Source organism: Gopherus flavomarginatus, chromosome 1 (assembly GCF_025201925.1).
Source record: "Gopherus flavomarginatus isolate rGopFla2 chromosome 1, rGopFla2.mat.asm, whole genome shotgun sequence".
In the NCBI taxonomy this organism is placed as follows: Eukaryota; Metazoa; Chordata; order Testudines; family Testudinidae; genus Gopherus; species Gopherus flavomarginatus.
In genome coordinates, this window is record NC_066617.1 from 316768599 (window position 1) to 316793357 (window position 24759).

The 24759-nt window shown below is 44.0% G+C and overlaps 1 protein-coding gene across 2 annotated transcripts in view; it reads left to right on the plus strand.

Moving 5' to 3' along the window:
* The window catches only part of THSD1 (thrombospondin type 1 domain containing 1), a 38547-nt gene extending 29431 nt beyond the window's left edge, over positions 1–9116 (plus strand). For both annotated transcript variants that reach the window (XM_050948202.1, XM_050948191.1), the window contains one exon: positions 5033–9116. In XM_050948202.1, the coding sequence (XP_050804159.1) occupies positions 5033–6429 (1397 nt within the window). In that variant the 3' untranslated portion in view covers positions 6430–9116. The remainder of the gene's footprint in view (positions 1–5032) is intronic.
* The last annotated feature ends 15643 nt before the right edge of the window (positions 9117–24759 follow it).

Below are 24759 nucleotides of genomic sequence, written 5' to 3' on the forward strand. Positions count from 1 at the left end.
TATATATGAAAAATATACTGCCAATAATGAAAATGTATTTCAAATACGATAAAACTAGACGTTTGTGTGGAACAGGTTGAGAATATATTAACCATATGTATAGCCACATGGGGTCTGGTGCTGTCGGATGCTGAGTACTTCCTGTCTGTCAGCCCTTAGCATTTTTATCTGGGCCTGCAAACCCACATTATTGACTCCCACTCTCCCAAGTGTAACAGTCTTCTGCTACACTTCCCTTAGAACATAATACTGGGTCTGACCAAAGGTCCATCTAGCCCAGTATCCTGTCTTCCAACAGCGGCCAATGCCAGGTGCCCCAGAGGGAATGAACAGAACAGATAATCATCAACTTATCTATCCCCTGTTGCCCATTCCCAGCTTCTGGCAAACAGAGGCTAGGGACACCATCCCTGTCCACCCTGGCTAATAGCCATTGATGGACCTATCCTCCATGAACTTATCTAGTTCTTTTTTTAACCCTGTTATAGTCTTGGCCTTCACAACATCCTCTGGCAAAGAGTTCCACAGGTTGACTGTGTGTTGTGTGAAGAAATACTTCCTTTTGTTTGTTTTAAACCTGCTGCCTGTTAATTTCATTTGGTGACTCCTAGTTCTTGTGTTATTAGAAGGAGTAAATAACACTTCCTTATTTACTTTCTCCACACCAGTCATGATTTTGTAGACCTCTATCATATTCCCCCTCAGTCATCTCTTTTCCAGGCTGGAAAGTCTCAGTTTTATTAATCTCTCCTCATGTGGTAGCCATTTCATACCCCTAATAATTTTTGTTGCCCCTTTTTTGAACCTTTTCCAATTTCAATATATCTTTTTTTGAGATGGGGTGACCGCATCTGCACGCAATAGTCAAGATGTGGATGTATCCTGGATTTATATAGAGGCAATATGATATTTTCTGTCTTATTATCTATCCCTATCTGAATGATTCCCAACATTCTGTTTGCTTTTTTGTCTGCCACTGCACGTTGAGTGGATATTTTCAGGGAACTATCCACAATGACTCCAAGATCTCTTTCTTGAGTGGTAACAGCTAATTTAGCCCCCATCGTTTTATATGTATAGTTGGGATTATGTTTTCCAATGTGCATTACTTTGCATTTATCAACACTGAAACATTGTTCCTGCTACACTCTTCACTTCTGTGTATAAATCAATGTGCACCCATTTTGCATACCCATAGAATGTCTCAGCTGTGCAAGTTACACAGGCTTACTGTCTCCCTGCCCAGTTACCCTTACACCTGTTTTCTGATCATCCTGCACCAAAGTCAGATTTATGCCACTACAGAATTATGCCTGAATTATTTAATCTTGTATAGAATTTAAAAAATGTTTTCACATTGTGCTCCAGCTCTGAGTACTGCTGACCTTATGCTGTAAATAATAGTGTCAGACCATCCTCTGCTGTGTCTCTGGTCGGTCTAGGAGAGTCTGTTTCAACATTATTATATTTGTATTCTTTAGTCCAGTAGATGGAGTAAGTGGCTGAGTAACAGAAGCCAGCACAGAGGGTTGGAACCCTGGTGGAAGGGCTGAAGAGGAGAAGTAGAAATAAATAAAAAAGATCAACAAGCAGGAGTGAGAAAAGAAAATAAAGAGAGAAGGAAAAATGAATAACTAAAACATTCAGATCTCTTTGATATAAATCTGAATTAACTCCATGGGTTTCAATCACAGTCACAGCCACACTTGACCAAATTCTGGTCTTGTTTCTCTTCTGATGACATCATCTTTCCCCACAACTCCCACCGTGTGACTCTAAGAATTTTGTTGTGCTACTTGGACAGCGAGCCTCTTAGTGACCAACTGAGTGCAGCTTTTTTAACATTACTCTGGAAATGAATGTATGTGTTATCTATTAAAATGAACTACCAGACTTCCTGAACGAGTGACATGCCACACTGCAGTTGCATTTCATATGGATCTATTGAGCCAAAAATATGTTATAAATAACAAGCTGATTATCAAGGTGGCATTTTACAAAGGGCGTGGGAAGGAAAAAGTCTGTTCCTGAATTCTGGAGTATACATGTGGTTTGGTGACTGCAGCTGTGAATTCTTCATGTACACTGCAGTTAGCTGAGCAGTCATTGTGGAACACTGAAAAGCATTCTGGGAATGTATATGGTGGACACTCCATAACATACATGTAAATGTGTAGAGTGGATACTGGATGGGATGAGGGACTGGTAAAGGGATGCCTGAGCCTTTCACTTTTAGATCACTGATTTATATCCAGGTCTGGGCAGTAGCAATGGAACATAACTACCATCAGAAAACTGTTTAGTGGCCTATAAGAAATTAGTGTTTGGACACCACAGTAACAGACATTAAATAAAAAGCTAAGATAAATAAAAATTAGAAAAGGAGTATTGTCTAATGGCTAGAAAAGTAGATTCAGAGCCAAGATTTCAGGGTTCTATGACTATGATTGATTTGCTGGTGACCTTGGGCAAAATCACTCAATCTCTCTGCACTTTGATTTATTCTTTGGTAACATGGGTATGATACTTGTCCTGGTGTGCTGTGAGGCTTAATTAATGTTTGTAAAATGCTTTGAGATCCTCATAACATGCACTATAGCTGTGCAAAGTATTGTTACCATGATTTCTCTTGAAAGTCCCTCTCCAGTTCATAACAAACAAATACCAATACCAAAAACCCCAAGACCCCTTCTTAGCCCAGAACTGAATGGGCATGGAGAATACTCCGTTGTCTGACTCTCAGATGTGTAACGTTGGGTGAGAGTTGGAGATACATTTTCAGGGCAACGTGGGGAAACTTGTGCTGCCACTGCTTATGCTGTCCATTTTCTCTCCAGACCTCAGGGCTCTCAAGCCACTTACCTTTCACATCAGGGATCTGCCTGGCACAAGGAGAACAAATACCTTTCACAAACCCTAAAATCAGTTAAAAAATATTTTAATTGATGGGTTGACCTAACCACTAGGCTGACCTAATATATCAATTCCAATAACAAATTTTTAACTCCTTGATAGCACTTTTCATCTGTAAATTTCCAAGTGCTGTTCCAAAAAGGGCAAGTATCTTTATCCCTATTTTATGGATGGGGAAACTGAGGCACTGGCAGTGACGTGACTTGTCCGAGGTCAGCTAGAAGACCAGTGGCAGAGCCTGACACCCCCTCCATCTGGTCACACTGCCTCTATGTGCTTGCTCTTTTCATAGAAACCCTACCAACTCTTGCAAAAAGCTTCCCACTGGATTTGCAAAACTCAAACCTACCAAAAGCCATTAGGGTCAGGTGTATAAAATATTCATAGCATCATAGAATATAAGGGTTGGAAGGGACCTCAGGAGGTCATCTAATCCAATCCCCTGCTCAAAGCAGGACCAATTCCCAACTAAATCATCCCAGCCAGGGCTTTGTCAAGCCTGACCTTAAAAACCTCTAAGGAGGGAGATTCCACAACCTCCCTAGGTAACCCATTCCAGTGCTTCAGCACCCTCCTAGTGAAAAAGTTTTTCCTAATATCCAACCTAAATCTCCCCCACTGCAACTTGAGACCATTACTCCTTGTTCTGTCATCCAGTACCACTGAGAACAGTCTAGATCCATCCTCTTTGGAACCTCCTTTCAGGTAGTTGAAAGCCACTATCAAATCCCACCTCATTCTTCTCTTCTGCAGGCTAAACAATCCCAGTTCCCTCAGCCTCTCCTCACAAGTCATGTGCTCCAGCCCCTAATCATTTTTGTTGCCCTCCACTGGACTCTTTCCAATTTTTCCACATCCTTCTTGTAGTGTGGGGCCCAAAGCTGGACACAGTACTCCAGATGAGGCCTCACCAATGTCGAATAGAGGGGAATGATCACGTCTCTCGATCTGCTGGCAATGCCCCTACTTATACAGCCCAAAATGCCGTTAGCCTTCTTGGCAACAAGGGCACACTGTTAACTCATATTCAGCTTCTTGTCCACTGTAACTCCTAGGTCCTCTTCTGCAGAACTGCTTCCTAGCCATTCGGTCCCTAGTCTGTAACAGTGAATGGGATTCTTCCATCCTAAGTGCAGGACTCTGCACTTGTCCTTGTTGAACCTCATCAGGTTTCTTTTGGCCCAATCCTCTGATTTGTCTAGGTCCCTCTGTATCCTATCCCTACCCTCTAGCATATCTACCACTCCTCCCAGTTTAGTGTCATCTGCAAACTTGCTGAGAGTGCAGTCCACGCCATCCTCCAGATCACTAATGAAGATATTGAACAAAACCAGCCCCAGGACTGACCCTTGGGGCACTCTGCTTGAAACCAGCTGCCAGCTAGACATGGAGCCATTGATCACTACCCATTGAGCCCGACGAACTAGCCAGCTTTCTATCCACCTTATAGTCCATTCATCCAGCCCATTCTTCTTTAACTTGCTGGCAAGAATACTGTGGGAGACTGTATCAAAAGCTTTGCTAAAGTCAAGGAGTAACACATTCACTGCTTTCCCCTCATCCATAGAGCCAGTTATCTCCTCATAGAAAGCAATTAGGTTAGTCAGGCATCACTTGCCCTTGGTGAATCCATGCTGACTGTTCCTGATCACTTTCCTCTCCTCTAAGTGCTTCAGAATTGATTCCTTGAGGACCTGCTCCATGATTTTTCCAGGGACTGAGGTGAGGCTGACTGGCCTGTAGTGCCCCGGATCCTCCTTCTTCCCTTTTTTAAAGATGGGCACTACATTAGTCTTTTTCCAGTCTCCGGGACCTCCCCCGATCTGGCATCATGAAAAGAGGTGAGACTAGCAAAAGTAGGTAGCAAATGAAGTTTAAGAGGTAGACAGGTCTGCAGGAGCCTCAATATAAAGTAGGTGGATTTGCTGCTGCAAATCAAGGTTTATCCTCTTTTATCTGACGAAGACGAATGTGAGCTAAGGACATGCTGGCAAGCAGACAATTTAATGTATTTTATTAATTGATTTTCTTTTTCTTAATTGTAAAATATCTTATCTAAAACTCCAAATGTCCAATCAAAATGCAATTTTGATAACAATGTGTTCACTCTTTGTTACAGTTATAAAGCCTACCACCCCTCCTTCTGTACAGCACCAAGAAGACCAGAAAACTAATAATATAGTCACCATCACTGGCATCTCCTTGTGCTTGTTCATAATCCTAGCCACTGTTCTCATCAGCCTGTGGAGGAAGCTCTGCAGAGCTCAGAAGTGCAGCACCTCGGTGCGCTGTAACTCTGCCCATTCGCCCAGCTTCCACAAGAACTCCGATGAAGAGAACATCTGTCAAGCCGGCACACAGCAGGAGAGCTTTTCCGAGGGTAGCGAAGTGCCTCAAGCGCATGCCGGAGAGCCTGTTAACATACCTTTGACCTGCCGGAGGAGCCTTCAGTTTGCTCAAGAAGAGGACACCTCTGTCAGTGACAGTTTTCAGTCAAATGCTCAAAAAATAATCCCTCCAATTTTCAGCTATCGCCTTGCGCAGCAGCAGCTGAAAGAGATGAAGAAGAAAGGCCTGACTGAAACCACAAAGGTGTATCACGTATCTCAGACGCCTCTGACTGACACCATTATTGATGCCACGACCGTGCTTCCCCTGGGCACAGAAAACCAGGAGGAGGCTGCTGCACACAAATTCAGGATCAAATCTCCATTTCTGGATCAGCCAGTCAGTCATCTCAAATTCTCTAGGGAAAAATCTAATTCTAAGATGGACTCTGTACTGTCACAGGCCAATCCTGTAATAAGTCCTAGTCAGACCCTCATTAGACGAGCTCACCTGAAAAACCAAGATAACAAAGGGGAGCCGTTAGAGAGAGGTTGTCACAGAAACCAACAGTTCAGAAGAACAGCCAGTTTCCATGAAACTAAAAAGGTCAGGCCCTATAGAGAACGTAGCATGTCCACTCTTACCTCACGGCAGATTCCTCTTTATAGTGCCAGGACCAGAACGTGGGGTCAGGCACTGGAAGACAAGTCCCAGCCGACTTGTAAAGATGCTGATCCAAGTTCTGAAAAGTTCAACCAGTCTCATTGCACTCTGTTAACTGGTGAACCCCTGAGCTATGGCACAAAACACCGCCACAAAGGGGGCCCTCCAGTGAGGAGGCCGGAAATGATCAGTGACCATCAGCATGCAAGCCAAGTAGCAGGAGCTGACAAACCAGAGCCAAACAGAAACAGGAGGGGCTCTTCACCAAACCATCGAGGGGCTTTGAGGAAAGAACCCATCTCAACTCTGAAAGATAATTACCAGCAAGGCAGTGCTCTAAGCTCTGTCCAGTACAGAAAGGACAAATGCCAGAGCTTCCCCACAGACCCTGAATTTGCCTTTTACGATAATAATTCTTTTGGCTTAACAGAATCAGAGCAATGGATGATTGACCTGCCTGGATATTTTGGTTCAAATGAAGATGATGAAACAAGTACTTTAAGTGTTGAGAAACTGGTGATCTGAATGACTCATTGCAACACTGTAGGGTGGGGGTGTGAGAGAAGAGCTGCAAAACCTGTGGTTTATAATAAAAGCAATAATGGAAACCAGGTTCCAGCTGTTTGCAGCAGGAGGGAAATCCTATGGCCTGACTTGTGAGCATGCATTTTTTTTTAATTAATAGAAAGGGCTTTGATGTAATTGTTTTGTCTAATACGCATACATACCCTGGGAAAGCAAATGGAAATGATATTGTGACACAGAGAAAATCAGACAGATTTTATTCTATAGAGCACTGAAAAGAGCAGTGCTCAATTAATAATTTATACTGAATCATGAATCCAGTCAATTTAGCCTCTTTTTCTTCTTGTGGACCATCCACTAGCAGAGCACAATATCCTGTAACATCTGTTCAACACTGTTTAATTAATTGTTTCAGTTTTTTTAACCTAGGTTGTGAACAGTTTTCAGCATATCTTTAAAATTCACTATTTGTCATGGGGTTCTGCGCATCCATTGAGTTCCCCGCTTGCTCAGTGTTGATACACTCCACCATACAGTCATCAGGACTCTCAGCTGGGCCAAACAAACACAATCAGGGACTCTGGCCCACAGGGAGGGGCTGAACAGACGAACTGTTTATAGCGCCTGAGCTTCCTGGCTGGGGCAAACAATCACAAACAAGGCTTCGGCCCCTTGGGTGGGGCAGAGTAACCAGTCTATAGCTGGGGTCTCCAGCGGTAATAGCCACCTGCCAGTGCTGAGCCCACCCTGCTCTACCAGGTTCCGACCCAGGGCCCTGTGGAGCCTATAATCGTCCTCTTTAGGAGTCAAGTATAAGCTTCCAGTATATTCCCTTAGTCACTTCCTACATCTAAGTCCACTTTGGGCTTGTCCTCCCGGGCAGAGGCTTGGCATCTCCATCGGCCTTCATAGATGGGGATCCCTCATCATGTAGTCAGGGAGACTCACTTCTGTAATCTGGAAGGCTGGTGGTACCTCAGCGGGAGCTGGCAACCCATGTCCGTCTTCCTCCTCCGCCAGCCAGGGCTGGAGTGAGCTGTTCCCTTTTATCTGCTCCCTCCAACTGGAGCATGTGCAGCAGAGGTGAGAGGGCCTGGCCTCTTGTGCCAAAAGTGACTGGTTAACCCCTGCTTGCCCAGTGCAGCATTGACACACCCCATCACATTATTGAACTGTGTTAATTGTTTGTAACTGGTCAGATAAGTCATGTGGTGCTTTTCCTGTTTCCTGATTAGATGAGGAGAGCATGAACAATTCTGGAGTGAATATTTGTTTACAATTTGTTTTTTGTTATTCGTCACATACAAGACTTCAAAATTTGATTTCTGATACTATTGGTGCCAGAAAAGCTTGAGATTGCACAATTGTGTGGAAAAGAACAGAAAAGCACTGTAGAAAATGAACAGATGAGGTCTGCTAGTGTGGTCAAGGAAAATTCATTAACAAATTTGAGTACTGCTAAAACTGTTATTGCAGTATTCTACCAACCTATAGAAGCCAGTGAAAGACCTCTTACCTTCTCTCCTTCATTGTAATGCTCTTTCCCTTTATCAAATGTTGTATTTTTATTTTTGCTTAAACAAGTTGACAGCAAGATACAGCAAGATACAAATAAATTATGAACAAAACCAGTGGAACAAAATGCCTATTTAATTAAGATATACTTTGCAAACAAAAGGAAAAAGGAAATGAACTCTTCCATGTCTCTTGATTCCTGGAGAACCTTCTCCATAGGCACGTTTCTTTCACCAGAGGATATTAAACAAATGGAATTGGACACTGCTGCACTTGTTCAACGCTTTTAGCAAAGTCACTGCACACAAAGGAGATGCAAAGAGTGGCAGGCAGGCCAGTTTGCCTCAGGTTCTTTACTCCAGCCATTTATTGGAATAACTGACTCTTCAGAGGTATAGAGAAAACAGGTGGAAGGAATACATTAATGGAGGAAACAAAGAAAATAAAAGAAGCCTCAGATGGGGACTGAGAAGGGAGGGTTTGGGGTAGAGGAGAGAAACTACCCCGTCCTCATAGTGCCAGGCTTCCCTTTCACAGCTCCTCCCCTGGTAACCAGTAATCCACATTCCAGTGAAAAGCTAAATTTGGAAATGCTCAATATTCCAAATACAGGCTCAGATCCTGCAATTTACAATGTGCAGGCAGATCCTACACCTTCATAGAGCCCCACTGGTGTTAGTTATGGGAGATTTGATCATTAGAAACGTAGATAGCTGGGTTTGTGATGACCGGGAGAATCGTATGGTGACTTGCCTGCCTGGTGCAAAGGTTGCGGATCTCTCGAGGCATCTGGACAGACTTATGTGTAGTGCTGGGGAGGAGCTCGTGGTTGTGGTACATGTAGGTGCCAATGACATAGGGAAGGGTAGGAGAGATGTCCTGGAGGCCAAATTTAGGCTGCTGGGGAAGAGACTGAAATCCAGGACCTCCATGGTGGCATTCTCAGAAATGCTCCCATTTCCATGCGCAGGGCCAGGTAGGCAGGCAGAGCTTCAGAGTCTCAATGCATGGATGAGACGATGGTGTAGAGAGGAGGAATTTAGATTTATTAGGAACTGGGGAAACTTTTGGGATAGGCGGAGCCTATACAGGAGGGATAGGCTCCATCTAAACCAAAGTAGAACCAAATTGCTGGCACTTAACATTAAAAAGGTTGCAGAGCAGTTTTTAAACAAAGAGATGAGGGAAAGCCGACTGCTGCAGAGGAGCACGTGGATCGGACAGAGACTTCTCTTAGAGGGGAGTCTATTGATAGAGATTCTCTAGGTTTTAGTCAGGAGGAGATGCAAGAGGATAAAGTAGGGGCCAGATCAGACAAGAAACATTCCTATAAAAAAGAATCCAACACATCAGAAAAGGGCAGACAAATAAACAGTGACAAGTTTTTAAAGTGCTTGTACACAAATGCTAGAAATCTAAAAAATAAGATGCGTGAACTAGAGTGCCTCGTGTTAAAGGAGGATATTGATATAACAGGCATCACAGAAACCTGGTGGAGTGAGGACAATCAATGGGACACAATCATTCCGAGGTACAAAATATATCGAAAAGACAGAACAGGTTGTGCGGGCTGGGGAGTGGCACGATATGTGAAAGGATTTGTAGAATCAAATGAAGTAAAAATCTTAAGTGAATTCACATGTTCCATAAAATCTCTATGGATAGTAATTTCACGCTCTAATAAGAATATAACATTAGGGATCTATTATCGACCACCTGAACAGGACAGCGATAGTGACAATGACATTCTAAGGGAGATTAGAGAGGCTATGAAAATAAAGAACTCAACAATAGTGGGAGATTTCAATTATCTCCATATTGACTGGGAACGTCACCCCAGGACGAAATGCAGAGACAAAATTTTGCAATACTTTAAATGACTGCTTCTTGAGCAGCTGGTACGGGAACCCACAAGTGGAGAGGCAATTCTCAATTTAGTCCTGAGTGGCGCACAGGGTCTGGTTCAAGAGGTAATACTAACAGGACTGCTTGGAAATAGTGACCATAATATAATAACTTTTAACATTCCTGTGGTGGGAAGAACATCTCAACAGCCCACCACTGTGGCATTTAACTTCAGAAAGGGGAACTATGCAAAAATGAGGGGGGGGTAGTTAAACAAAACTTAAAAGGTATAGTGACTAGAGTGAAATACCTACAAGCTGCATGGACACTTTTCAAAGACACCATAATAGAAAACTAACTTAAATGTATACCCCAAATTAAGAAACACAGTAAAAGAACTAAAAAAGAGCCACTGTGGCTTAACAAGCATGTAAAAGAAGCAGTGGGAGATAAAAAGGCATCTTTTAAAAAGTGGAAGTCAGAGCCTAGTGAGGTAAATAGAAAGGCGCATAAACACTGCCAAATGAAGTGTAAAAATGTAATAAGAAAAAGGAGTTTGAAGAACGGCTAGCCAAAAACGCCAAAGGTAATAACAAAATGTTTTTTAAGTACCTCAGAAGCAGGAAGCCTGTAAACAACCAGTGGGGCCCCTGGACGATCGAGATACAAAAGAAGCACTTAAAGACGATAAAGTAATTGCGGAGAAACTAATTGAATTCTTTGCTTCAGTCTTCATGGCTGAGGATGTTAGGGAGATTCCCAAACCTGAGCCAGCTTTTATAGGTGAGAAATCTGCGGAAATGTCACAGATTGAGGTGTCACTTTTTTTGAATTAATTGATAAACTTAACAGTAATAAGTCACTGGGACCAGATGGCATTCACCCAAGAGTTCTGAAAGAACTCAAATGTGAAATTGTGGAACTACTATGGTTTGTAACCTGTCCTTTAAATTGGCTTCTGTACACAATGACTGGAAGATAGCTAATGTAACACCAATATTTTAAAAGGGTTTTAGAGGTGATCTCGGCAATGTCAGTACCTGGCAAATTAGTTGAAATAATCGTAAAGAATAAAATTGTCAGACACATAGAAGAACATAAATTGTTGGGCAAAAGTCAACATGGTTTCTGTAAAGGGAAATCATGTTTTACTAATCTATTAGAGTTCTTTGAAGGGGTCAACAAACATATGGACAAGTGTACTTAGATTAGGATCTAGTGGATATAGTGTACTTAGATTTCCAGAAAGCCTTTGACAAGGTCCCTCACCAAAGGCTCTTACGTAAATTAATTTATCATGGGATAAGAGGGAAGAGCCTTTCATGGATTGAGAACTGGTTAAAAGATAGGGAACAGAGGGTAGGAATAAATGGTAAATTTTCAGAATGGAGAGGGGAAACTAGTGGTGTTCCCCTAGGGTCAGTCCTAGGACCAATCCCATTCAACTTATTCTTAAATGATCTGGAGAAAGGGGTAAAAAGTGAGGTGGAAAAGTTTGCAGATGATACTAAACTGCTCAAGATAGTTAAGACCAAAGCAGACTGTGAGGAACTTCAAAAAGATCTCACAAAACTAAGTGATTGGGCAACAAAATGGCAAATGAAATTTAATGTGGATAAATGTAAAGTAATGCACATTGGGAAAAATAACCCCAACTATACATACAATATGATGGGGCTAATTTAGCTACAACTAATCAGGAAAAAGATCTTGGAGTCATCGTGGATAGTTCTCTGAAGATATCCACGCAGTGTGCAGAGGCAGTCAAAAAAGCAAACCAGGTGTTAGGAATCATTGAAAAGGGGATAGAGAATAAGATGGAGAGTATCCTATTGCCCTTATATAAATCCATGGTATGGCCACATCTGGAGTACTGGGTACAGATGTGGTCGCCTCATCTCAAAAAAGATATACTGGCACCAGAACAAGTTCAGAAAAGGGCAACTAAAATGATTAGGGGTTTGGAATGGGTCCCATATGAGGAGAGACTAAAGAGGCTAGGACTTTTCAGCTTGGAAAAGAGGAGACTAATGGGGGATATAATAGAGGTATATAAAAACATGAGTGATGTGGAGAAAGTGAATAAGGAAAAGTTATTTACTTGTTCCCATAATATAAGAACTAGGGGTCACCAAATGAAATTAATGAGCAGCAGGTTTAAAACAAATAAAAGAAAGTTCTTCTTCACACAGCGCACAGTCAATTTGTGGAACTCCTTGCCTGAGGAGGTTGTGAAGGCTAGGACTATAAACAGGGTTTAAAAGAGAACTGTATACATTCATGGAGGTTAAGTCCATTAATGGCTATTAGCCAGAATGGGTAAGGAATAGTGTCCCTAGCCTCTGTTTGTCAGAGGGTGCTGATGGACAGCAGGAGAACGATCACTTGATCATTACCTGGTAGGTTCACTCCCTCTGGGGCACCTGGCATTGGCCACTGTCGGTAGACAGGATACTGGGCTGGATGGACCTTTGGTCAGACCCAGTACAGCTATTCTTGTGTTCTTATGTGCATTGCAGAATCAGGACCATCATTTGTACACTAAAATATGAGTTATGGCAACATGGCATGGCATGGCATGGCAACAAATTGCTGAGGAAGTGTCAGCCAGTATCCAGGGATGGGGAACAGGAGGAGGGACAATGGTCCAAAGACTTCAAAGAATCTGCCTGAAAAAGGGCTAGAGAGAGAGAGAAACAGAGAGTGAGAGAAAAGGAACTCACAAGCAGTATGTTCCAATTAGGAGGGGGAAATTATATTTATATCCTTCTCCAGCCTAGTTTAGCTGAGACTTTTACTAGGAGCTATTTTTCAGCATGCAAGGAGACATAATGTTTTAAGGCATTGGTATTTTTTTTTTAAAGAAAACAATTTAAAAGGATAGCACCCGTAAGGCACATCAGGTGTGCATTAATAGAGCAGTGGGTTGTCAAAGGCATGAGGCAGACACACCCATGGCATGCACATATAGCCTGCTAACACACAGCCTTGTGTGGCTCATTGCTATAGTATAGTGAGGGAGTTGTTCAGGATTTAGTTGTAGGTGGTTAAACTTTCCCTGCTTACTCAAATAGCATCTTTTGGCTGTTACCTCAGCCAGCTGCAGTGAGGGCAGGTCTGACTTATGGGAGGTGGTGAGTCACTAGTTGCTCTGGGCCTGTTCCACCACATTGTGTTGTGAATGTTCTGCCAGTTCAGGAGTGGGCTTTGGTGAGTTAATCTGTGTAACATAGTGTTAGGACCAGTTTTTATATTAACTCGCCGCTGTAAATGGCCAGCCTAGATTGATTACAGACTGTAAAGTGTTTTAAAACACACCCAATATTCAGGCCCAATCCAAAGCTCATTAACATTAATAATGAAAGGCTTTCCACTGACTTCACTGGGCTCAAGATCAGGCTTTTAACATGTTTACTGCTTCAGCTATTTACCAGTTATGTATCAATGTAAATCATTGTCCCTTGATACCAATCAGCTCTGTGTTCTTGGAGAACCAGGTGCAGTATCCAGCCTGTCTGACTCATGAAGGACACCCTCCCCAGCATCTGCTTGAACCAAAACGGATCAGAGAGCAGTGAAGGGCGGTGGGAGACACACCGAGACCCCTCCTGACAAGGGTGACAAGATTAAGGCAACTCCCCTAGCCTCATCTAAATCAAAGATGGGACAGGGAGGCATCTCCATTAACATACAGACTGGAGAACAGAGATTCCAAGGCAAGAACCACACTGAACTCTGGGACCATAAAAGCAGGGAAGCACTGCAGCCTGGGGGATCTCTGCTCCAGATGTTAATGAATCTATGCCTGCACACATCCAGCTTAGCAGTTATCAGACCAATTCTAGTAATGAATCCTTGGTTGATATCCAAAATACTAAAGCAGCCTAATTGCATTGTGAGCTCCCTGGAAGGAACACCACCCATAGCTAGGAGTGATCAGCCCCTATTGTCTAGCCTAAAGAAAACCTTTGAGTCATCAGTTTACCCATAAACAAATCTAGTGTTCTCCCTTGAACCATTGTTGTTTCCCTACAGGAAAACCCTACTCACACTCCAGTAAAGTGTTCTGATGCATGGATCCAACTCTGCATCAGTTCCACTGGGATTTCATCTTCTCCTGACTGATCGTGCTGGGGGCTCTGCCTGTCTCCAGCACTCAGGACCCTGAGCTACCACCATCACCTGGGAACCCCGACCAGTTCAAGCGTCATGGATTGGTGAGATCCCAGCGCTCTCTCTCTCTCTCTCTCTCTTTGTTTTCTTTTCTACCTTAGGCAGGTATAGTTTTCTGTATATGACTTTTGTAACCTCTAATAATGTAACTGTTATGTTTATTTAGGCTCTCCTTGTGTGGTTATCACAATTATTCAATAAATAACTTTTATGGTTAAGATGGTTGCTTTGCCCCTCCCTCCCCCCCTGAGCTTTACTCTGTTGTGTTTTTAGCTTCCCCATTTACTGTGCAGCTCTTATACCAATTATATTAGACCAGTAAAAACCAACAGGATCTTATTAAAGGGGACAAGACAAAGATGCCACATTTATTATGATAACAATTTGATTTATGACTAATAACTAATATCTTAATTCTTATACACACACACACACACACACACATTATACCTAATACCTATACACACACACACATTCACATTATACCTAATACCTATACACACACACACACACACACATTCATCAGGTGTTCTGCAGCTGCTGCATAGTTACCAGTCCTGAAGATAGCTTAAGTTCATGGCTTGATTTTGCAGCTTGGGTTCGTAGCTTGTGGCGGCTAACTGGCCAGGAAAGCCAGGCACAAGGCCGAGCTGGATCTCTGTTGGGCAGGCACTGATCTTCCATGTTGGCAGCAGAATGTTACCCAGAGTCTCTCATCTCACCCTTCTTTTTTATAGGCTTTTAGTTTGGATTCAAAGTCTATAGGTCTTGCTGTGTCACGCTGCCTCTGGGTTTAGATTGATCACCCATCAATTGCAGGCATGACTTTCAGCCTTGGACCTGGCTTTGATCTTCCTTCTGTTGTTCTGTTGTCCTTTTCTTTTTAGGGTGGATGCTTCTTACTTTGTTTAGGGCTGTTGTCTAGGATTTCAGCCGTTGGTATTTGAACTTTATCTCATCAGGACAGGCTGGGGCTGGAGGTTGATTCCATCATTCACACATACCTCATTCACACATCTAAACTAAACTAATAAGATTACAGCAAGGTTTGCAGAAATGAAGGTTGGAAGAAGCTTTTACAAAATGGAGTGAGTGTTTTAAAATGGGGTTTGAATTACAATATGGAACAGAAGTTACAGTATAGGCAAGTGTAGTGAATGGTGAACAGAAGTTACATTAATAAAGTGAACAATTAAAAACAATTTCATTTATCAGTTCTGCACAGCAACACTTCTCTTACCTAAGCTAAAGATCCCTGTAGGGCCCAAAAATACTGTGGGGTTTGCTCATCAAGTGGGTTACTACCAGTACAAGTATCGTGAAAGTGGGGATAGGGACATGCTGAATCTGTGACATATGAGGGTGGCAGCTTGAAAGAGCTGCTTAACCCAGTCCGCTCAGTCGAGGGGCACATAAGAGTGGCAGCCTGGAAGTGCTGTTCGACCCACCCTGCTCAGACTGACTCTATTCCGGTGTGATTACTGTGGCACATAATGGGGCAGCTTGAAAGTGCGGCTTGACCCAGCCCGCTGAGTCCAGGGACATATAAGGGTCAGAATGAAAGTTCTGATTGACCTGGTCCACTCAGGTAGGGGGAGAGAGAGAGAGTATGTGTGTGTGTGCGCGTATCTGGTTCTGGGGCTAGAGGAACTCAGCCTTGGGGAACCTAGGTCCTGCAGGACACTGCCGTTGGGAGGGGACTTGCAGAAGGGAGAAGTAGAGATCCATATGAAAACAAAAGTGACACAAGCAGTATATTGATAGAATTACAGACCTCCCCCCCCCCAGAAGAGTAACCCTAATAAATGACCGTACCCCAGACTAACGGGAAAATCTGGTAACATCCTGCAGTGGTGCAATCTGTGGATTTTAGAGCTTGCAGTGCTGCAAGAGCTATTTGAAGGCCTGCACCTGGCTCATTGAGCCTCCCAACGCAGGTGCTCCTATGGCACCAGAGAAAAGGCTGCAGGCGATACAACAGAGCACCACTGTGAACAGCAGTCCGACACCCTGCAGCAACAATCTGCATAACTTACCTTGGGAAGTGTCTGAGCCCAGCTGTCTAGCTCAGAGCAAATAGGTACCTGGCCAGTGAGACTTTTCAACATGTATTAAGCAAAATGTGCTGGAGGGTATGGCAACACTGCAAAAAAAGCCCCACAGCAGCGAATTGCAGAGGCTAGGTCATCTGACTCAGGCCTGGTCTACACTACGCGTTTAAACTGAATTTAGTAGCGAGGCCCTTTATATCGATATAAAGGGCTCTTTAAACCGGTTTCTGTAATCCTCCCCGACGAGAGGAGTAGCGCTGAAATTGGTATTGCCATGTCGGATTAGGGTTAGTGTGGCCGCAAATCGACGGTATTGGCCTCTGGGTGGTATCCCACAGTGCACCATTGTAACCGCCCTGGAAAGCCATCTGAACTCGGATGCACTGGCCGGGTAGACAGGAAAAGCTCGGCGAACTTTTGAATTTCATTTCCTGTTTGGCCAGCATGGAGAGCTCACCAACCCAGGTGACCACGCAGAGCTCATCAGCACAGGTAACAATGCAGTCTCTGGAGAATTGAAAAAGAGCTCCAGCATGGACCGCACAGGAGGTACTGGATCTGATCGCTATATGGGAAGAGGATTCCGTGCTAACAGAACTCCGTTCCAAAAGATGAAATGAAAAAACATTTGAAAAAATTTCCAAGGCCATGATGCAGAGAGGCCACACCAGGGACTCAGTCCAGTGCCGTGTGAAAGTTAAGGAGTTCAGACAAGCCTACCAGAAAACCAAAGAAGCAAACGGAAGGTCCGGGGCAGGGCCGCAAACATGCCACTTCTACGCTGAGCTGCATGCAATTCTAGGGGGATCCGCTACCACTACCCCACCCCTGTCCGTGGATTCCGAGGTGGGGGTGGTAATCTCAGCCATGCCTGAGGATTCTGCGGACGAGGAAGATGAGGAGGAGGAAGAGGAGGACGAGCTTGCAGAGAGCACACAGCACTCCGTTCTCCCCAACAGCCAGGAGCTTTTTCTCACCCTGACGGAATTACCCTCCCAGCCCTCCCAAGCCACTATCCCACACAATGAAGCCATGGAAGGGACCTCTGGTGAGTGTACCTTTGTAAATATAAAACATGGTTTAAAAGCAAGCATTTTTTAATGATTAATTTGCCCTGAGGACTTGGGATGCATTCGCGGCCAGTACAGTTATTGGAAAAGTCTGTTAACATGTCTAGGGATGGAGCGGAAATCCTCCAGGGACATTTCCATGAAGCTCTCCTGGAGGTACTCCAAAAGCCTTTGCAGAAGGTTTCTGGGCAGGGCAGCCTTATTCCATCCTCCATGGTAGGACACTTGACCATGCCATGCATGTAGCAAGTGATCTCGTATCATTGCATGACAAAGCCTAGCTGCGTATAGTCCCAGTGTTTGCTGGCATTCAAGCAACATCTGTTCTTTATCTCGCTGTGTTATCCTCAGGAGAGTGATATTGTTCATGGGAACCTAGTTGAAATTCAGGAATTTAATTAAGAGGACAGAGACGGCCATTCCTGCTGGGCTGTTTGCCTGTTGCTTAAAAGAAATCCTTCCTTGCAGGTAGCCAAGCGGGGCGAGGGGGGGGGTGATTGGCGCTGAGCTTTTTCACATTTGGCTAGCAGTGATCTTCCATGATACCAGCCACGCGGTGGGGGGAGCGGTAAAGCGATCATCCCAGAGAATTGGATGGGGGGGTGGTTTCTGCTGCTGCATGTTAACAGGAAAGAAGCAGCACTGAACGGGCTTTGCTTGGTATTTGGGAAAGGAGGGCACTGTATATATGAAGGCTGCAGAAGGGGGATGCCATTTTAGATTTGGTTTTGGTGAGTAGTGAGGACCTCATAGAAGAAATGGTTGTATGGGGACAACCTTGGTTCGAGTGATCATGAGCTAATTCAGTTCAAACTAGATGGAAGGATAAACAAAAATAGATCTGGGACTAGGGTTTTTGACTTCTCAAGGGCTAACTTTAAAGAATTAAGGAAATTAGTAAGGGAAGTGGATTGGACTGAAGAACTTGTGGATCTAAATGCAGAGGAGGCCTGGAATTACTTTAAGTCACAGCTGCAGAAACTATCAGAAGCCTGCATCCCAAGAAAGGAGAAAAAAAACATAAGCAGGAGTTGTAGACCAAGCTGGATGAGCAAGCATCTCAGAGAGGTGATTAAGAAAAAGCAGAAAGCCTACAAGGAGTGGAAGATGGGAGGGATTAGCAAGGAAAGCTACCTTAGTGAGGTCAGAACATGTAGGGATAAAGTGAGAAAGGCTAAAAGCCATGTAGAGTTGGACCTTGCAAAGGGAATTAAAACCAATAGTAAAAGGTTCTAAAGCCATATAAATAAGAAGAAAACAAAGAAAGAAGAAGTGGGACTGCTAAACACTGAGGATGGAATGGAGGTTAAGGATAACCTAGGCATGGCCCAATATCTAAATAAGTACTTTGCCTCAGTCTTTAATAAGGCTAATGAGGAGCTTAGGGATAATGGAAGGATGACAAACGGGAATGAGGATATGGAGGTGGATATTACCACATCTGAGGTAGAAGCCAAACTTGAACAGCTTAATGGGACAAAATCAGAGGGCCCAGATAATCTTCATCCAAGAATATTAACTGGCGCATTAAATTGCAAGCCCGTTAGCAAGAATTTTTAATGAATCGGTAAACTCAGGGGTTGTACTGTACGACTGGAGAATAGCTAACATAGTTCCTATCTTTAAGAAAGGGAAAAAACGTGATCCGAGTAACTATAGGCGTGTTAGTTTGACATCTGTAGTATGTAAAGTCTTGGAAAGAATTTTGAAGGAGAAAGTAGTTAAGGACATTGAGGTCAATGGTCATTGGGACAAGTTACAACATGGTTTTGCTAAAGGTAGATTGTGCCAAACCAACCTGATCTCCTTCTTTGAGAAAGTAACTGACTATTTAGACAAAGGAAATGCAGTAGATCTAATTTACCTCGATTTCAGTAAGGCATTTGACACGGTTCCACATGCGGAATTATTAGTTAAATTGGAAAAGATGGAGATCAATATGAAAATTGAAAGGTGGATAAGGAACTGGTTAAAGGGGAGACTCCAACGGGTCGTACTGAAGGGTGAATTGTCAGGCTGGAAGGAGGTTACTAGTGGAGTTCCTCAAGGATCGGTTCTGGGACCAATCTTATTTAACCTTTTTATTACTGACCTTGGCACAAAAAGCAGGAATGTGCTAATAAAGTTTGCGGATGACACAAAGCTGGGGGTATTGCTAACACAGAGAAGGACTGTGATATCATACAGGAAGATCTGGATGACCTTGTAAACTAGAGTAGTAGTAATAGGATGAAATTTAATAGTGAAAAGTGCAAGGTCATGCACTTAGGGATTAATAATAAGAATTTTAGATATACATTGGGGATGCATCAGTTGGAAGCAACAGAGGAGGAGAAGGACCTTGGAGTATTGGTCGATCATAGGATGACTATGAGCCGCCAATGTGATATGGCCGTTAAAAAAGCTAATGCAGTTTTAGGATGCATCAGGCGAGGTATTTCCAGCAAAGATAACGAGGTGTTAGTACCGTTATATAAGGCACTGGTGAGACCTCATCTGGAATACTGTGTGCAGTTTTGGTCTCCCATGTTTAAGAAGGATGAATTCAAATTGGAACAGGTTCAGAGATGGGCTACTAGGATGATCCGTGGAATGGAAAACCTGCCTTATGAAAGGAGACTCAAAGAGCTTGGCTTGTTTAGCCTAGCCAAAAGAAGGCTGAGGGAGGATATGCTTGCTCTTTATAAATATATCAGAGGGATTAATATTAGGGAGGGAAAGGAATTATTTAAGCTTAGTACCAATGTAGACACAAGAACTAATGGGTATAAACTGGACACTAGGAAGTTTAGACTTGAAATTAGACGAAGGTTTCTAACCATTAGAGGAGTGAAGTTCTGGAACAGCCTTCCAAGGGGAATAGTGGGGGCAAAAGACATATCTGGCTTTAAGACTAAGCTTGATAAGTTTATGGAAGGGATGGCATGATGGGATAGCTTAATTTTGGCAATTGATCTTTGATTATCAGCAGGTAAGTATGCCCAGTGGTCTGTGATGGGATGTTGGATGGGATGGGATCTGAGTTACTGCAGAGAATTCTTTCATGAGTGCTGGCTGGTGAGTCTTGCCCACATGCTCAGGGTTTAGCTGATCGCCATATTTGGGGTCAGGAAGGAATTTTCCTCCGGGGCAGATTGGCAGAGGCCATGGAGGTTTTTCGCCTTCCTCTGCAGCGTGGGGCATGGGTCACTTGTTGGTGGATTCTCTGCAGCTTGAGGTCTTCAAACCACAATTTGAAGACTTCAATAACTTGGACATAGGTTAGGGGTTTGTTATAGAAGTGGATGGGTAGGGTTCTGTGGCCTGCTTTGTGCAGGAGGTCAGACTAGACGATCATTTTGGTCCCTTCTGACCCTAAAGTCTATGAGTCTATGAGTCTATGAAGGACAATGGCTTACTATGGAGGCATGCAAGCTGAATTCTGCTGCCCGGACCTGCGTCTGTGAGATCTCTAACACCAGAGCCGCAGGCACTCAATATTAAGATGCAAAATGCGAACTTGTTGTCAAATCACATGTGCTATGTAAGGTGAATAGTGTTGTTCACTGTGAAAGAGTATAACCATTGTTCTGTAAAATGTATCTTTTTAAATACTTCTCTCCCTTTTTTCCCTCTTTCATGCAGCTGCAAATTTTTCAACCCTCCCTCCTCCATCCTGAAGGCTATTTCAGATAAGGCGGAGGAAAAAAAGACACGAGACGAAATGTTCTCGGAAATCATGGAAGTGACCCGCAATGAAAGAGCTCATCTGAATGAGTGGAAGGATGTGGTATCAAATAACAGGAAAGATGCCAGTGAACGTGAGGACAGGAGGGACGCTCGAGATGAGAGGTGGTGGCAGGAAGATCAGAGGAGGCATGACGCAATGCTGGGGCTGCTGCATGATCAAACTGACATGTTCCGGCGTCTGGTGGAGCTTCAGGAACAGCAGCAGGATCACAGAGTGCCGCCGCAGCCCCTGTGTAACCACCCTCATCCCTCACCATGTTCCATATTCTCTGCACCCAGACATGTAAGAACACGTGGGGGGAGGCTCCGTGCACCCGCCCACTCCACCTCCGTGGACAGCCCAACCAAAAGGCTGTCATTACTTTGAAATTTTTTTAGTGGCCTTTTCCTTCCCTCCTATCCTCCTCCCAAACCACACCTGGGCTACCTTGTCAGTTCTCCCCTCTTTTTATAATGAATTAATAAAGAATACATGACTTTTAAACGATAGTGACTATTTCCTTAAGCAAGCTGTAATCAAAGTGGGAAGGTGGATTGCTTACAGGGAATGAGTCAATCAAGGGCGGTGGGGCTTCATCAAGGGGAAACAAACACAGCAGTCAGACCGTACCCTGGCCCGTGATGAAACTCATTTTCAAAGCTTCTCTGATGCGCATCACTTCCTGGTGTGCTCTTCTAATCGCCCTGGTGTCTGGCTGCGCGTAATCAGCAGCCAGGTGATTTGCCTCAGCTTCCCACCCCGCCATGAAGGTCTCCCCCTTACTCTCACTGAGATTGTGGAGCACACAGCAAGCAGCAATAACAAAGGGGACATTGATTTGGCTGAGGTCTGAGTGAGTCAGTAATGTGCACCAGTGTGCCTTTAAACGGCCAAATGCACATTCTACCACCATCCTGCACTTGCTCAGCCTATAGTTGAACAACTCCTGACTACTGTCCAGGCTGCCTGTGTATAGCTTCATGAGCCATGGCATCAAGGAGTAGCCTGGGTCCCCAGGATAACTATAGGCATTTCAACATCCCCAACTGTTATTTTCTGATCTGGGAAGTAATTCCCTTGCTGCAGCCATTTAAACAGAGTAATGTTCCTGAAGATGCAAGCGTCATGAATCCTTCCTGGCCATCCCACGTGGATGTTGGTGAAACGTCCCTTGTGATCCACCAGTGCTTGCAGCACCATTGAAAAGTACCCCTTGCGGTTTATGTACTGGGTGCCCTGGTGCTCCAGTGCCAAGATAGGGATATGTGTTCCATCTATCGCCCCACCACAGTTAGGGAATCCCATTGCAGCAAAGCCATCCACTATGACCTGTACATTTCCCAGAGTCACTACCTTTCGTAGCAGCAGCTTAATGATTGCTTTGGCTATTTGCACCACAGCAGCCCCCACAGTAGATTTTCCCACTCTAAATTGATTCCCAACTGACCGGTAGCTGTCTGGCATTGCAAGCTTCCAGAGGGCTATTGCCACTCGCTCCTCAACTGTGAGGGCTGCTCTCATCTTGGTATTCTGGCGTTTCAGGGCAGGGGAAAGCAAGTCACAAAGTTCCATGGAAGTGCCCTTACGCATGCGAAAGTTTCGCAGCCACTGGGAATCGTCCCAAACCTGCAACACTATGCGGTCCGACCAGTCTGTGCTTGTTTCTCGGGTCCAAAATCAGTGTTCAATGGCTACAGCCTGCCCCATTACAATCAGGATCTCCAAAGCGCAGGGGCCCGCAGTTTGAGAGAATTCTGTGCCCAAGTCCTCATCACTCTTGTCGCCGTGCTGCCGTAGCTGCCTCCTCCTCACCTGGTTTTGCAGGTCCTGGTTCAGCATAGACTGCACGATAATGCGCGAGGTGTTTACAACGTCCATGTTGCTGTCTTGATCTGAGCAGGGTCCGTGCTTGCCGTGCTATGGCGTTTGCACAGTTCACCCAGGAAAAAAGGTGCAAAACGGTTGTCTGCTGCTTTCACGGAGGGAGGGGTGAGGCTGTACCCAGAACCACCTGCGACAATGTTTTTTGCCCCATCAGGCACTGGGATCTCAACCCAGAATTTCAGGGGGCGGGGGAGACTGCAGGAACTATGGGATAGCTATGGGATAGCTGCCCACAGTGCAACGCTCCGGAAATCGACACTAGCCTCGGTACATGGACGCACACTGCCGAATTAATGTGCTTAGTGTGGCCGCGTGCACTCGACTTTATACAATCTGTTTTTAAAAACTGGTTTCTGTAAAATTGGAATAATCCCGTAGTGTAGACATACCCTCAGACTCACACTGCAGAGCTAAAAACTAGCCATGTAGCTGTTCAGGGTGGGTTGGACTGGAGCCTGGGCTCTGAAACCCAGTGAGAGCAGGAGAGTCTCAGAGCTTGGGCTGCAGCCTGAGCGGGAAAGTCTATACTGTGATTTTTAGCCCTGCCCAACTCAGTTGACCTGGGCTCTGAAACATGCTGCTCTGGGTTTGGTATTTTTTATTGATGTGTAGACATATTCTGAAACACATTCTGGGACTTGTAAAAGATTTTTCAGGGCCCTCCACAAAGTACTGCAGGATTCCATCTAGCTCCCTCTCTCTGTGTGATCAGGTATATCTTCCCCTGTCCCCTCCTGTGCAAGGTCTTCTTCTAAAGCAAATGTCTTCTTTATACTATTTGATTAAATTGTTTTAAACCCTTATTTAAATGTTCTAGTGTCAGAGAGTGGCTGTTGCATGTTCTGTGACTTTCTGGGCAGGAATAGCACTGGCTTTTTGGCACTGAAATTGATTTTCAGCTTCTTGGTGTGTGCAAGCACCTGCCGGTAGCTTTGTCCTGGAGTATGTCCCCAGCAGGATGCTGCCAAAGCAATAGTGTTTATAAGAAGTGCCAGTACCAGCCTGAGTAGATTGGAAGCAATTGTTCCATCTTAACTAGCCTCCATGCCTATACATTGACAGAAGTTCCCTTATTGCTACTGGATTTTGTGCCAAGGGCTGCACTGTTATAGGGTTGTACTATATGGTAAATCAGGGTTAGTAGGAGCCACCAGGTTAGCACTGATTTCTTCTGGTAACTTTTCATTTAACAAAACGCTTTAGGTAAATAATTATGGCCTTGCGGTAAGGCTTACTGGTGCGAAGTACAGATAGAGTGAGTAGGATGAGAGGGAGTTCTGGTGTTGGATTCCACTCCACTCCTTTTGGTGACAAGTGTGACTATTATTCCAAAGACATAGGTGTGGTTCTCATAGGTATGTGCTACCACTGGTGCACTGGCACAATGGGAGCAAAAGACATCAGTCAGCATTTCAACCAATGTGTTGTCTACACTCAAAAGAGGTGTAATGGAGAGCATGATTTGAACCTTGTGTCTCTGGGCAGATGAGCCATCAGGAAGCAGAGCATGTAAAATTTCACACTGAACATCCAACTTTCCCAATGTTGCGTGATTCAAGAAAATTAAGCTTGCCTTACAGGCCCTGAAAATGTTACTAGAACCAGAGATAAAAGTGTGAGTGAAATGTCTTGGAGCATCATCTCTCACAACCATTTCTGACTTTCCATCCAAATCTTTGTTCATCTCCCAGTATTGTTTAAGAACAGAAACAATGTAAATTTCCATGATTTTTAATTCACACGTGTAGGAATATATAATACAAATTACAATCTAAAGGAAAAGTAAAATAAATTGAAAAGAACGACTAATTTAAAAGAGCATATTTATAATACACAAAATGTAGGCTCATTTTACAGCATGGTTGTTAAAGGATCTATGTCAAGCCCAAATCTTTTGTTACTAACAGCTTAAATTATCGGAAGAGACTTAATTGTTGGCATTACATTTCTTGTTGTTATTCTATTCTCATTCATTTGTGCTGTACACTTTTCTCATTTCACTTGGCTAATATAATGAAGTGGAAGTGAACAGTGAACTAGAAGAGAACTTTCTAGTTCTCTTTGATTAGCACAAAGTCATCTG